This window comes from Anolis carolinensis, chromosome 5 (genome assembly GCF_035594765.1).
Source record: "Anolis carolinensis isolate JA03-04 chromosome 5, rAnoCar3.1.pri, whole genome shotgun sequence".
Taxonomy (NCBI): Eukaryota; Metazoa; Chordata; class Lepidosauria; order Squamata; family Dactyloidae; genus Anolis; species Anolis carolinensis.
Window position 1 is genome coordinate 201419107 of NC_085845.1, and position 14779 is coordinate 201433885.

General features: G+C 39.4%; 1 protein-coding gene across 3 annotated transcripts in view; it reads left to right on the plus strand.

Annotated features, from left to right (window-relative positions):
- LOC100559220 (uncharacterized) overlaps positions 1 to 14779 on the plus strand; it is a 103652-nt gene that overhangs the window by 23377 nt on the left and 65496 nt on the right. For 2 of the 3 annotated variants that reach the window (XM_062983348.1, XM_062983349.1), the window contains exons 2-5: positions 8540 to 8685; positions 13404 to 13440; positions 13723 to 13826; positions 14468 to 14576. In XM_062983348.1, the coding sequence (XP_062839418.1) occupies positions 8677 to 8685; positions 13404 to 13440; positions 13723 to 13826; positions 14468 to 14576 (259 nt within the window). In that variant the 5' untranslated portion in view covers positions 8540 to 8676. Of the gene's footprint in view, positions 1 to 8539; positions 8687 to 13403; positions 13441 to 13722; positions 13827 to 14467; positions 14577 to 14779 lie in introns of all 3 variants that reach the window. The other variant, XM_062983347.1, reaches the window with a different exon arrangement.

Consider the following 14779-nt stretch of genomic DNA (forward strand, 5'->3'; position numbering starts at 1 on the left):
TGGGATCTGCGCACATCATCCGAAAATACATCACACAGTCCTAGACACTTGGGAAGTGTTCGACTTGTGATTTTGTGATATGAAATCCAGCATATCTGTCTTGTTTGCTGTGTCATAAAATAATAATAATAATAATAATAATAATAATAATAATAATTGTGTTTAGACTTCCATCTCCAAGATAGCTGATGATGTTTGTGCAAATACTCCAAAAGTGCTTCTCTTTCGCCCGGGGAATTTATAGTATGAAGCTCTTGCAGATTACCTGTGACCTACTTGTTGGTAAACCTGGCTGGGATCAATGGGGAGGATTGCCTAGGAGTCAAAGGCTGGGATCTATCTAGGGCAGGGATGCCAAGGCCATGTTATTATGTTTATTTGTACCCTGGAGCAGGGTGTGCACCCACACTGCAGAATTAATGCAGTTTAATACCAGCTTTAACTCCCAGGTTCCCATTTCATGGAGCTGTTGCATAGTTCAAGTGGTGCCAAACTGCATTGATCTTACAGTGCAGATACACCCAGTGATGGGTGGAAAAACCCCAAACGTTCTTGATGATGAAGCAGGTAAGATGGATAAAGCGGCTGCTGTTGCTGACTCACCTGAGATGATGTTATCAGATAAGGTGGACTGAAGTCCACAATTGTTTATCTCTTGTTTGGATTCATAACATTGCTTTTAAAGCAGCTGGTCACTTGTTTGGACACTTCAGGGACATGTAGAAGCTCCACCGTCTTCCAGGTTTTGAAACCAAAAGACACCTTATCCCATTATTATTTTATTGTATGACACAGCAAACAAGATAGACATGCTGGATTTCGTATCACAAAATCACAAGTCGAACACTTCCCAAGTGTCTAGGACTGTGTGATGTATTTTCGGATGATGCGCACAGATCCCAGTCAGGTGGCCTTTTGCAGGTGGCGGATCGTAATTTTGTCAATGTCTATTGTTTCCAAATGCCAGCTGAGATCTTTTGGCACGGCACCCAATGTGCCAATCACCACCGGGACCACCTGCACTGGTTTCTGCCAGAGTCTTTGAAGTTCAATCTTGAGGTCCTGAGAGCGGCTGAGTTTTTCCTGTTGTTTTTCATCAATGCGACTGTCACCTGGGATGGCGACATCCATGATCCAAACCTTTTTCTTTTCCACAACTGTGATGTCTGGTGTGTTGTGTTCCAGAACTTTGTCAGTCTGGATTCGGAAGTCCCACAGTATCTTTGCATGTTCATTTTCCAATACTTTTGCAGGTTTATGATCCCACCAGTTCTTTGCTGTTGGCAGGTGGTCCTTGAGGCATAAGTTCCAATGAATCATTTGGGCCACGTAGTTGTGCCTCTGTTTGTAGTCTGTCTGTGCGATTTTCTTACAGCAGCTGAGGATATGATTCATGGTTTCGTCGGTTTCCTTGCACAGTCTGCATTTTGGGTCATCAGCTGATTTTTCGATCTTGGCCTGAATTGCCTTTGTTCTGATGGCTTGCTCCTGGGCTGCAAGGATCAGGCCTTCTGTCTCCTTCTTCAGGGTCCCATTCGTGAGCCAGAGCCAGGTCTTCTATTATTATTATTATTATTATTATTATTATTATTATTATTATTATTATTAATGGCCTTTGTTCTGATGTCTTGCTCCTGGGCTGCAAGGATCAGGCCTTCTGTCTCCTTCTTCAGGGTCCCATTCGTGAGCCAGAGCCAGGTCTTCTCCTTATCAGCTTTTCCTTTAATTTTGTCAAGGAACTTTCCGTGCTATGTTTTGATGTGCCAGCTGTCAGCTCTAGTTTGTAGTGCGATTTTCTTGTACTGATTCTTTGTCTGCTGTGCTTTGAGGAGTTTCTGATTTTTGTTGTTGTTGTTATTATTATTATTATTATTATTATTATTATTATTATTATTATTATTATTAATACACTTACCATCATCTCCCAGAGTGTTATTGTTGTTGTTTTTGTTATTTACTTAAATCCCACTTTTATCTCTTGGTTGAGACCCAAGTTCTATTTATGTTTCTTATGCCTCTATTATTATTATTATTATTATTATTATTCCATCCGTTTATCTCTTTGATTGAGTTATTTTGTGGTGCAGAAGCTCCACCATCTCCCAAGGCATTGTTGTTGTTGTTGTTGTTGTTTGTTGTTGTTGTTGTTGTTATTATTATTATTATTATTTGAAACACAACAAGATGAGTCCACAGCAGACACTCTGCTGGCTATTGTTTTTATTATTGTTATTATTATTATTATTATTATTATTATTATTATTATTATTATTTAAATCCCACTTTTATCTATTGGTTGAGACCCAAGTTCCATTTATGTTTCTTATGCCTGTTATTATTATTATTATTATTATTATTATTATTCCATTCGTTTAGCTCTTTGATTGAGACTTATTTTGTTGTGCAGAAGCTCCACCATCTCCCAAAGCGCAAAGATAGAATTCCCTTCCAAAGCTCCAAAAAAATCAGCTTGAAAATTGCAGTAATTGGACAATTTAGGGATGTGTTATTTTTCCGCACTAATCTGGGCTTTATCTCGATGGCCTTCCTGCTCAAACAAGCCAATCTCAATTGCCCCATTGTGGCCAAGACGGTTAGGGAATGCCAGTATATGGCCTGCGTGCAAATAACCTCATCGGCATCGTTGTCATTGGGTTTGGGACGAGTGCGGGTTTGCACGTCTTTCCTCTTTTCCTCGCATTCGGTCCAAACAAACCCTCCTCTCTTTTTTTTTGCAAAACAGAGCTCCCTGCTTTCAGCTGAAATTGCACTTCTTTAGTTGTGCAAATATTTGGGGAAGAAAACCTCAAATTCTCTCTGATTCTAAGATGCCATTGATTACATATATATATATGAGTTTATATTAGTATGTATAAATATTTATGTATATACTAGCTGTGCCCGGCCACGTGTTGCTGTGGCTTATGGGAATGCTTTGTTGGCCAGGTGGAATAGCAGTGAATAGCCTTGCAGCCTCAAAAGCCTGAACCCCGGTTGTACCCCGGTGCCATTGTGGCCGAGGGGGTTGCTAGGAGACAAAGTGGGCAGGGCCTAAAGGGGCGGGGCCTACCCTTCTGACCAGCAACTAGGGTTGAAAACGGCTCTTCCTCGTTCTCTAATTTGGACTTTATTTTCCAAGGGTTTTTTTTGTCTGAAAGACATAGATTGGATGACTGTGTCTTTTGTGACCAAATTTGGTGTGATTTGGTTCAGTGACTTTGTTGTTTACAGCAATATATATATATATATATATATATATATATATATATATAAAAGGGTAATGGAATCACGGCACCGGACAAAACAACTAAACTAAACTCCCCACAAACTTGAAAATTGACAGCACAACCTCTCATCCATGCCTCTACGTTCATACAACAAAAAGAAAAGTAAAATTAAGTCCTAGCCACAGCAATGCATGGCCGGGCACAGCTAGTATGTGTATGTGTGTATATATATATATATATATATGTGTGTGTGTGTGTGTGTGTGTGTGTGTGTAAATAATTGGTAAACAATTGGTGCACTCCAGTGGCACAGCAGGTTAAACCGCTAAGCTGCTGAACTTGCTGACCGAAAGGTCGGCGGTTCGAATCCAGGGAGAGGGGTGAGCTCCTGCTGTTAGCCCCAGCTTCTGCCAACGTAGCAGTTCAAAAACATGCAAATGTGAGTAGATCAATAGGTACTGCTCTGGTAGGAAGGGAACAGCACTCCATGCAGCTACATGACCTTAGAGGTGCTTGTTGTGGTTTGTAAAGACACCATTATGTATGGTTTAACTGGAAAAGTATGTGTAAGATGCTGATTGGTTGAGCCTGCGAAGAGCCTGGAATCTGATTGGTTGTTTTTCTCTGCCATGCTCTTGGGGAACCGGTTTGAGCAGGTTTACTTCAGAGTGAGACTTGCATGCTGACTGGAAACAGCCAGGAAAGTAGATACCTGACGACCTTCTGAGGCCTTGATATTTCTAAGGCATTGAGGCAACTTTTCGGACTTTAAAAAGACTCTTTATTCTTACTGTTCTCTGTAAGCAATCAGAGAGGCCTTTGTAAATATTATTGCTTTGTTTGGTCTTTTGAAGTTAGTAAAGTTCCTGTTACTTGAACTACAAAGTTTGCAAAACTCCTTTGAGCAAATCTTAACAAGAAAATATTGCAATAGCTTCTCTTTGGAGTCATTTTAAGTTGGAGATCCAAATCCATGAATGGTCAAGTCCCATTACGCTTTGTAGTACTGTGATTTGTGTTCCTGGGTTCTAAATGTCATTTCCTAATTGGTTCTATCATAAAAACATGAGAAAAGTTTATTAAATTGCACAAACTTTGTTTCTGCAGGAGGGACATTGTGCAATAATAATAATAATAATAATAATAATAATAACAACAACTTTATTCTTGTGCCCCGCCTCCATCTCCCTGAAGGGATTCGGGGTCAAGCTCAGGTGAATACAGTAAACAAAATAAAACACATCAAAAGAAAAACAACAACAACAACATAACAAACAAATGCAAATATAAAAAATTTTATAGCACATTTTGCTCTCGTTCTCCAACTAATTCATCCTTGTTTCCAGCACAAAAAGAAGTTTCTGGAGTAGAACAACTACCGTATATACTCAAGTATAAGCCGAGTTTTTCAGCCCTTTTTTAGGCCTGAAAAAGCCCCCCTCGGCTTATACTCGGGTGAGGGTCCTGGTTGGCTTATATTCGGGTCGGCTTATACTCGAGAATATATGGTACATTTATTATTTTTCTCTATTATTATTGGTATTATTACATTTATTATTTTACTCTATTATCATTATTACATTTATTATTTTACTCTATTATCATTATTACATTTATTATTTTACTCTATTAATATTGTTACTATTACATTTATTTTCCTCTATTTTTATTATTATTAATACATTTATTATTTCACTCCGATACGATTATTGTTACATTTATTATTTTAATCTATTTATTTTTACATTTATTATTTTACTGTATTTATTAGTATTGTTACATTTATTATTTTACTCTATTATATATGATCACAGATTCTCTGTTCCTTACGAGGACACAGACTACATTAAATAAGTCACCAAACTTATTTTAAACCGACTCAAAAATGAACAATTGAGTCTCCTTGATCCCCTCAACCTAGGATCAATCTTCCCTGTGCCTCATCAGAGCACAGACTGAATCCCTTTTTTAAACTCTGCACTTTTTCAACAAAACGGCAGTTGGCTCCGCCTACTTCTCCATGGCAACCAGCCTCTGAGTGTTGAGATGCAATAACTGTAAACTTACCCTTTTAAAACACAAACACGCAATTAAACATAACATCTGTAAACCAAAAATTCATACTTCATTACAGGTACTTTCAAAGTCAGGACTGCACAGGTAAACAGGAAACAACACTTCCAAACCAGGAACATTTTTGTTAAATAATGTTATATATAAATAAATAAAAATAGTGTCCCATATATGAAAGGGAAAAGCTATTTTTGAGTGGCAGATGCCTGAATCCATGGACCCAAAGGGCAGGCATATTTCATATTAATTCACTTCAAAGCCTCGATAAGTGAATGACTGGAGTAGCTTTTCAACATGTGTCTAAACAAGGAAATAAATCACGCAGCATGTCAGATCGTTCCCACTTTTCATGTAATTGATTTCCTTGGTGATCATCATATGAGCCTCATCCCGGCATTGTTTTTGTGGTTTTTATGGCCCCATTGGATGAAATGTGACTTTGTTTGCTTATTGGGGCCATGTCACGGTTTTGTGGGTTTGGGAGGAAAAACGCAATTGGAAAACTCCCTCCATTCTTCGTATTAGTATCTGGTCTGTGCTGCTTTGTCTGGAACAAATGCCATATTTCCCAGTAATAATAGAACGTGTCTATATAACATGTTAGAAGATCCTCCTGGGAATCACATGGGAAAACACACTTCCTTTGACACAAAAACTAAAAAAGCACCGTAAGGGTGAAATTAAGGGGTGCCTTCCCTTTAATGTTTATATTTTTATTATGCATTTTTTATTTATGAATTTCATTACAGATCTGTGTTATTCTGCATGATTGTCTCTTTCGGTGTGCAAAGCAAACCACAGTTTCCTGATGCCACTAATGTTTGCTCATTGCTGCACTATAAATAAGAGTTCGGTGGTATTTGGAGTTTGTTTGGTTTATAGCGGAACAATTGAGACGTTGATTGTATTAAGTCTTTTCATGTCTGACTCTGGGGGTTGGTGTTCATCTCCATTTCTAAGCCGAAGAGCCGGCGTTGTCCATAGACACCTTCAAGGTCATGTGGCCACTGGCATGACTGCTTGGAGCGCCGTTACCTTTCTGCCGGAGCGGTACCTATTGATCTACTCATATTCGCATGTTTTCGAACTGCTAGGTTGGCAGAAGCTGTGGCTAACGATGGGAGCTCACCCCGCTCAGCAGATTCAAAACTGCTGACCTTCTGGTCATCAATTTCTGCAGCTTAGTGGTTTAGCCCGTTACACCACCGCAGCCCCTAGGTATGTACTATAATAATAATAATAATAATAATAATAATAATAATAAAAAAGCTATATCTGCCTAGAAGATCAGGGGGCAGAGGACTCTTACAAGTAAAACAAACAGTCAAAGAAGAAGAACATGCCCTGGCAGAGTATGTAAAGCAAAGTGAAGAACCTGCTTTGATTGAAGTCAAAAATCAGAAACTCCTCAAAGCACAGCAGACAAGAAAACAGTACAAGAAAGCCGCACTACAAACTAGAGCTGACAGCTGGCACCACAAAACATTGCATGGAAAGTTCCTTGACAAAATTGAAGGAAAAGCTGAAAAGAAGACCTGGCTCTGGCTCACGAATGGGACCCTGAAAAAGGAGACAGAAGACCTGATCCTTGCAGCCCAGGAGCAAGACATCAGGACAAAGGCCATTAATAATAATAATAATAATTCATCATTCCCTGCACCCTCGCAGTGATGTTGACCGGCTGTATCTGCCTAGAAGATCAGGGGGCAGAGGACTCTTGCAAGTAAAACAAGCAGTCAAAGAAGAAGAACATGCCCTGGCAGAGTATGTAAAACAAAGTGAAGAACCTGCTTTGATTGAAGTCAAAAATCAGAAACTCCTCAAAGCACAGCAGACAAAAAACCAGTACAAGAAAACCGCACTACAAACTAGAGCTGACAGCTGGCACAACAAAACACTGCATGGAAAGTTCCTTGACAAAATTGAAGGAAAAGCTGATAAGGAGAAGACCTGGCTCTGGCTCACGAATGGGACCCTGAAGAAGGAGACAGAAGGCCTGATCCTTGCAGCCCAGGAGCAAGACATCAGAACAAAGGCAATTAATAATAATAATAATAATAATAATAATAATAATAATAATAATAATAATAATAATAGAAGACCTGGCTCTGGCTCACGAATGGGACCCTGAAGAAGGAGACAGAAGGCCTGATCCTTGCAGCCCAGGAGCAAGACATCAGAACAAAGGCAATTAATAATAATAATAATAATAATAATAATAATAATAATAATAGAAGACCTGGCTCTGGCTCACGAATGGGACCCTGAAGAAGGAGACAGAAGGCCTGATCCTTGCAGCCCAGGAGCAAGACATCAGGACAAAGGCAATTCAGGCCAAGATCGAAAAATCAGCTGATGACCCAAAATGCAGACTGTGCAAGGAAGCTGACGAAACCATTGATCATATCCTCAGCTGCTGTAAGAAAATCGCACAGACAGACTACAAACAGAGGCACAACTATGTGGCCCAAATGATTCATTGGAACTTATGCCTCAAGTACCACCTCCCAGCAGCAAAGAACTGGTGGGATCACAAACCTGCAAAAGTATTAGAAATGAGCACGCAAAGATATTATGGGACTTCCGAATCCAGACTGACAAAGTTCTGGAACACAACACACCAGACATCACAGTTGTGAAAAAGAAAAAGGTTTGGATCATTGATGTCGCCATCCCAGGTGACAGTCGCGTTGACGAAAAACAACAGGAAAAACTCAGCCGCTATCAGGACCTCAAGATGGAACTTCAAAGACTCTGGCAGAAACCAGTGCAGGTGGTCCCGGTGGTGATGGGCACACTGGGTGCTGTGCCAAAACATCTCAGCCGGCATTTGGAAACAATAGACATTGACAAAATTACGATCTGCCAACTGCAAAAGGCCACCCTACTGGGATCTGCACGCATCATCCGAAAATACATCACACAGTCCTAGACACTTGGGAAGTGTTCGACTTGTGGTTTTGTGATACGAAATCCAGCATATCTATCTTGTTTGCTGTGTCGTAATAAAATAATAATAATAATGTTCGACTTGTGATTTTGTGATACGAAATCCAGCATATCTATCTTGTTTGCTATGTCGTAATAAAATAATAATAATAATGTTCGACTTGTGATTTTGTGATACGAAATCCAGCATATCTATCTTGTTTGCTGTGTCATAATAAAATAATAATAATAATAATAATAATAATAATAATAATAATAATAATAATAGTTGTTGTTGTTGTTGTCCCCAGAGTTCCCCAGAGATCTTGATCACCGGAGGGGGTCCCTATGCGACAAACATTGTGCCGCCATAAACAACATCCATGGAGACCCCGGGGAGGCGCATTCGGAGTCGCACCACTATGGGCACGGCTTCATTACACCCAGGATGCTGCCAGGTAAATGCCTGAAGATAATAATAATAATCATCATAAGTAACATGATTTTGTTCCTGGGTTATCAATGTCATTTTCTAATTGGTTCTATCATCAATACATTGAAAAAGTTTATTAAACTTTGTTTCTGCGGGAGGGACATCCTGCATCACCTTTTACTTTAGTTTTTCAATTAATATCTCCTTGAATCTCAAATAATTCAACATAGTTTCTGCCACAAAGCGAAGTTTCTGGAGCAGAACAACTACGACCGCACAATTAAACAGGAAATAACACTTTCAAACCAGGCACAGAACATTTTTCAAATATTGTCACGTAAAGCAACAACAATAACAACAGCAATAATAATAATAATACAGTAGAGTTTCACTTATCCAACATAAATGGGCCAGCAGAATGTTGGATAAGCAAATATGTTGGATAATAACGAGAGATTAAGGAAAAGCCTATTAAATGCCAAATTAGGTTATGATTTTACAAGTTAAGCACCAAAACATCATGTTATACAACAAATTTGACAGAAAAGGTAGTTCAATACGCAGTAATGCTATGTAGTAATTACTGTATTTACGAATTTAGCACCAAAATATCATGATGTATTGAAAATATTGACTACAAAAATGCGTTGGATAATCCAGAACGTTGGATAAGTGAGATTCTACTGTATATTAAAAATATTAAAATTCATAAAGGACCATTAAGAAACATAGAACATAGTGTTATGTTTCCAGAACACCGGAAAGAAAGTGTTATTCACCTGATTGTACTGTTGAGTTTTGCAGAATTTGACAAAGTTCTTTTACAAAATTATCATTTTCTTCAATACACAATTTAGAAAACATTGAAGATTCTAACCATTTTAATTCTAAGTCTGTTGATTGTATCGTCTTCTGTCTTCTCACATTATCTCATGATATTCCTATCTTCTTTTCCAGTTCTTCTTCAATAGAAATTGATCTTGATTTTTTCATGGCAGATGGTTTGTTGTGTGTTTTCCGGGCTGTATGACCATGTTCCAGAAGTATTATCTCCTTTTTAATTTTTTTTAATTTACATACATGAATAACTTACAGTGAAACAGAACACAAAACAGTGAACATTTTACAAACAACAACCCCACCACTAAGGCCTGAACAAGTATCATTTCATTTACTATAAAATTTATAATTCAACCATTAAACCAATGTCATATCCAAACTTCCTGACCAACAAGGTTGTATTGTTTTCCTTTTTCACTTTCTAGAACATATTTAATAAAAACTGACCAGTATAAATCAAAATCAGATCTATTAAATTCGCCCCTGAACACCCTCATTTCCGTTGATAATTTATCATTGAGAGCTTCATTCCAGACCTCCCCGTACCATGCTTCCAGTGTGAGGTTGGTTAGTATTCCTTCCAATTATAAGTCTCGCCACTGTGAGTAAAATAATCACCAATTCTTTCTTTTCCATTTCTAAATTCAACTTTGTGTCATCCATTAATAATGCTAACCTCGCATCCGGAGTGATGTTTAAACCTATAATGATTTCTATAAATATGTTATTCCTGTTGGATTATGGATGTATGTATATGAAATGTAAATCAAGTGTTTTCTGTTGTTGTGCAAGAGTGTGTGTTTCAGCAATGAAACAGTTAACAGCAGGCTAGTTTTGACTGACAGCCTGTTGTGACTGCTATGACCTATCAGGCATGATTTCCGGCTTTGGAGGTCGGAACTTCCTGCAGACTGAGGAATGTGCTTCTTATCTCTGTGTGTTGAGCTGTGCTTGCCGAGCGAAGAGGCTATAGAAGAATGCCAGCTCAGAGCGATGGCTTTTGCTATGCTTTGTAAATATGTTTGTAGATATTGAAATAAATGTTTGGACTTTAGACTAGAGATGTCTTTGAGTCTGACATTGAACAGAGGACTTGGTGAGGCAGCCGATTCACCAATTCATCAGGGTGCTGGTGTGCAGATGACTGATGGTGGTTTGAAGAAACCCACCAGTCACGCATCCTGATCCCTGTGATACTCTAGGCTGCGTGAGCACTGGAAACCAGACACCAAGCCAATAAACAATCTAATATCTTTATTAAAGAATTGAAGAAATAAAACAAAAATAAGCAGAATATATAGTCCAACAATAGACCTTCTGGGAAAGGTCAACTATAGTCCAGTATGATAAAGTCCAATGTCCAGTATTAGAGTTTAAAGATGATAATCCAATTAACCGAAACACACTCAAACTTCCAAGCAGTTTGAGTGGGGAATAATCCAGGTCTTTTGCAAGAGTTTCAGGAAGCTAGTCCAAGGCAAAGGAGTTCAAGGCAAGGCAAGGAGACAAGGCAAGGCAAGGCTGAAGATAGTGGATCTAAACGTGGTCCAGACTTGACTAGAAGGCGAGACGCATCGCCCGGTCTACTCGAGAGTAGCGCGCCACAAGGAACTAGAAGCGAAGTTAATCCTCCAACTGACACGTTGACACTGCGCTGGCTAGCCAGCGCACAGAACTTTTAAGGGACTTCAAATCTCCCTTCAAAACAGGTGTCCAACACTTTTCCCAAGGGAAAAACTGGCTAGAGACAACATCTCCGCCACATGCGAGCCTCCCTGGAAACTCTCAGGGGAAACGGGTTAGTCAGAGGTTTCTCTGGCTGCTAATCTCGCGCTTTTCCGTAATTTAGCCTTCTCCAAGCGACTTGTTTCCCAAAACAGCCTCCTATCAAAGGGAGGGGAACCGCTGGGAACAGGCTCAGTTTCAAGGGCTTTTTTAATGAGCTTCGGGCTCGAACTGTCAACAGGGAGCATCTGGAAGGGGACAGAATCTTGCTGATTCGGCATAAACCCCATATCCTCGTTGCTCTGATCCGCAACAAATACAGGGTCATGGCCCGAGGGTCTCTGGGACATCACAATCCCATGCTGTCAATTCCCCTCCATAAATGAAAATATGTCCCTTTATTCTCTCCTGACATTTCGCCCACATCTATGGCAGGCATCCTCAGAGATTGGGAGGTAGATGTTGTGGCTCAGCCAGGTGATGAAGATGAGTGGTTTGGTATTCCAGAGCTTGGGAGAGGGGATGGGTTTTTCAGTGAGGGAAACGAGGGAAGTTTAGATCCTGAGAATGGGCTTGAAAGTGAAACTGCTTTGGAGTCCAGCAGAGAGGGAGATGCAGTGGCTGGCAGAGACTTTTCACCTAGTTGTTTCATAGCAACCCCGGATAAGGAGTTGGATGAGTGAGAAAGTTTGCCTGAAAACACACCTGCGGTCAGCAGGAATCTCAGGCTTCATCTTAGGGAGGAAGCAAGCAAATTAAGGAGGTCACAGAGACTCTGTGAGAAATCTTCCAGGCAAAGGAGGCAAGGTCACGGACATGACTTCATGGCTCTGATCTTAAATCGGAGAATTGTTTCCTTTAGAATTCAGATCAGGCAACGCTGCATAACAGTGAGGATCTCGAGTCTTGTTTGAAGTTCATGTTTTAGTCTAAGATCTTGGGAGTTTGGATTCGTGTTTTTAAGAAGTTTTGTCTTGGTTTTGGATTGATGTTCTTGTTTTCCTGGATTCATACTCATGTTTTGATTCTGTACCTTGTTTTATAGAGCAGATTTGAACTTTGGATTATTGCCTTTGGAATGTTTTTTCCTATTTCTTATTATTGTTTGACTACTTTTTCAACTATTGGATTTTGCCTTTCTTATTTCCTTTGATGATTTTTCTGTTTTATATGTGCTTTTTTCAATAAACTGTTTTACTACTGCTTTTGGATTCCTGGTTGGTGTTGAGTGCAAGGTGAATCTCTGGCTGGGGTGAAACAGCAGATTATTTCACTCATTTCGTTTCTTAAATTGTTATTACTATTACAGTAGAGTCTCACTTATCCAACACTCACTTATCCAACGTTCTGGATTATCCAACACATTTTTGTAGTCAATGTTTTCAATGCATTGTGATATTTTGGTGCTAAATTTGTAAATACAGTAATTACTACATAGCATTAATGCATAATGAACTACTTTTTCTGTCAAATTTGTTGTATAACATGATGTTTTGGTGCTTAATTGGTAAAATCATAACTTATTTTGATGTTTAATAGGCTTTTTCTTAATCTCTCCTTATTATCCAACATATTCGCTTATCCAACGTTTTCCCGGCCCGTTTAGGTTGGATAAGTGAGACTCTACTGTATATGATTTTCATTTAAATTGTTAAGAGATTATATCATTTCATCATTATCATGCTTTCTCTCTTTTTGTATTACATCAAATGTATATAACCAATCCACTATATATATATATATATATATAGATAGATAGATAGATAGATAGATATAGATTTAGATATATATAGAGAGAGGAGGAGTCCATTTCGATCTTATTAGTTAAAGTCATTTCACAACATTTCTTAAATTTTGCGTGGGTGCTTAGTATAAACTACAAATGTATATATACACTATATTAATAGTAATAATATTTTCCTAACATGACTCTTGGATTTTAATTCACCTGGTTTTATATATATTTGTCTGATCAAAAGCCAAGGCACTACCTGAACTGCCGTGACACAATCCTATGGGAATTGTACAAGCCTTTGGGCTCCAAACTACAACTCCCAGGATTCCATAACATGGAGCCATATCCATATAGTTTTAAGTTGTGAATTTTAATCTGCATTTTAACTCTTGTGTTATTTTGTTGTATGTTCTTTTAATGGTGTTTTATCTCTTGTTTTGTTGGTGCTGCACCCTGCCTCGAGCTGCAGGGAGAGGCGGGTAATGCATTTATTATTATTATTATTATGTAGTTTCAAACTGTGTTAATTCTGTAATACCTGTTGTGCAATAATTGCATAGTGTCGAAGGACCCCTACGTCTGTTTCTTTAGCTACGATTGCTGGCTTTCTTTTATTTGTGTGTTTAGCTTTAGTGGATTGGATGAATATAATCTCTCTAGGGGTGTGTCTACACTGTAAAATGAATGCAGCCTCAATGCTGTTTGGTGCTCGTTTCTCCAAGATCTTGAACCTTCTTTGTGTTTCCTTCCTTCCTCGCCAGGCTGCCCGCTTCACTCGGAGGAAGTACAAACTTGCGACGCCTGCCTGGTGAAAATCACGGCGGAGAACGAGGTGGAGGCACACAAGCTTTCCAACAACTACAAGGTGGGTAGTAAGTGTATCATCATCATCATCATCATCATTTTGTTTATTATTATCATTTTCATTATATTATTATTATCATAATGTTCCAAGTTGCTTCTGGTTGTGAGAGAATCAGCTGTTTACAGAGACGTTGCTCAGGGGACGGCCGGATGTGTCACGATCTTTTAGGGGGGCTTCTCTCATGTCCCCCATTTACACAAATGACCAGACAATGCAGAAGGGACAGAGAGTTTCATCTATGCTGACGATCGTGCCATCACCACCCAAGCAGGGAGCTTTGAAATGTTCGAACAGAAGCTTTCAGAAGCTTTAGGTGTTCTTACTGCCTATTACAGGGAAAACCAGCTGGTCCCTAATCCATCTAAAATGCAGACATGTGCTTTTCACTTTAAGAACAGACAAGCATCTCGTGCTCTGAGGATGACCTGGGAAGGAACAGCCAGTAGGCTGTTAGGAATTGTGGGAGTTGAAGCCCAAAACATCTGGAGGAGGGCCGAAGTTGGCCCATGCCTGTTCCATAGGAACCTTGTCCTGTTAACCTCTTTTACAGATAGACCTATATATCCTTGATTGTATTACATGCTTAAACTGGTTTCCAGCAACAGAATGTTTATTTTCCACACTTTCTCTCTTCCTTCCAGTTTGGCTTTAAGAAATGGAAGAGCCACGTGACGGAGCGGCCCTGGGAAGACCGCTCTGAGATTGTGAAGGAGCTCTACTCCGACCTCAACGTCGTCCGGAGCCCTTCAGGTATGGCCAGACTCGTATGTAGGAGATTCTCCATCCAGCTTCACCAGCGGCTGTGTGTCATTAAATAATCCCTCTGACACAACCCATTCATTGCAAGCTGCCTGCTTAAACTAAAAAAGGACTTACCTACCAATGAGAGAAGAATAGAGTGGGCCAGGTGGGCCTCATCTGGGAGAGAGTCCCCATAACCTAGAACAGTGGTT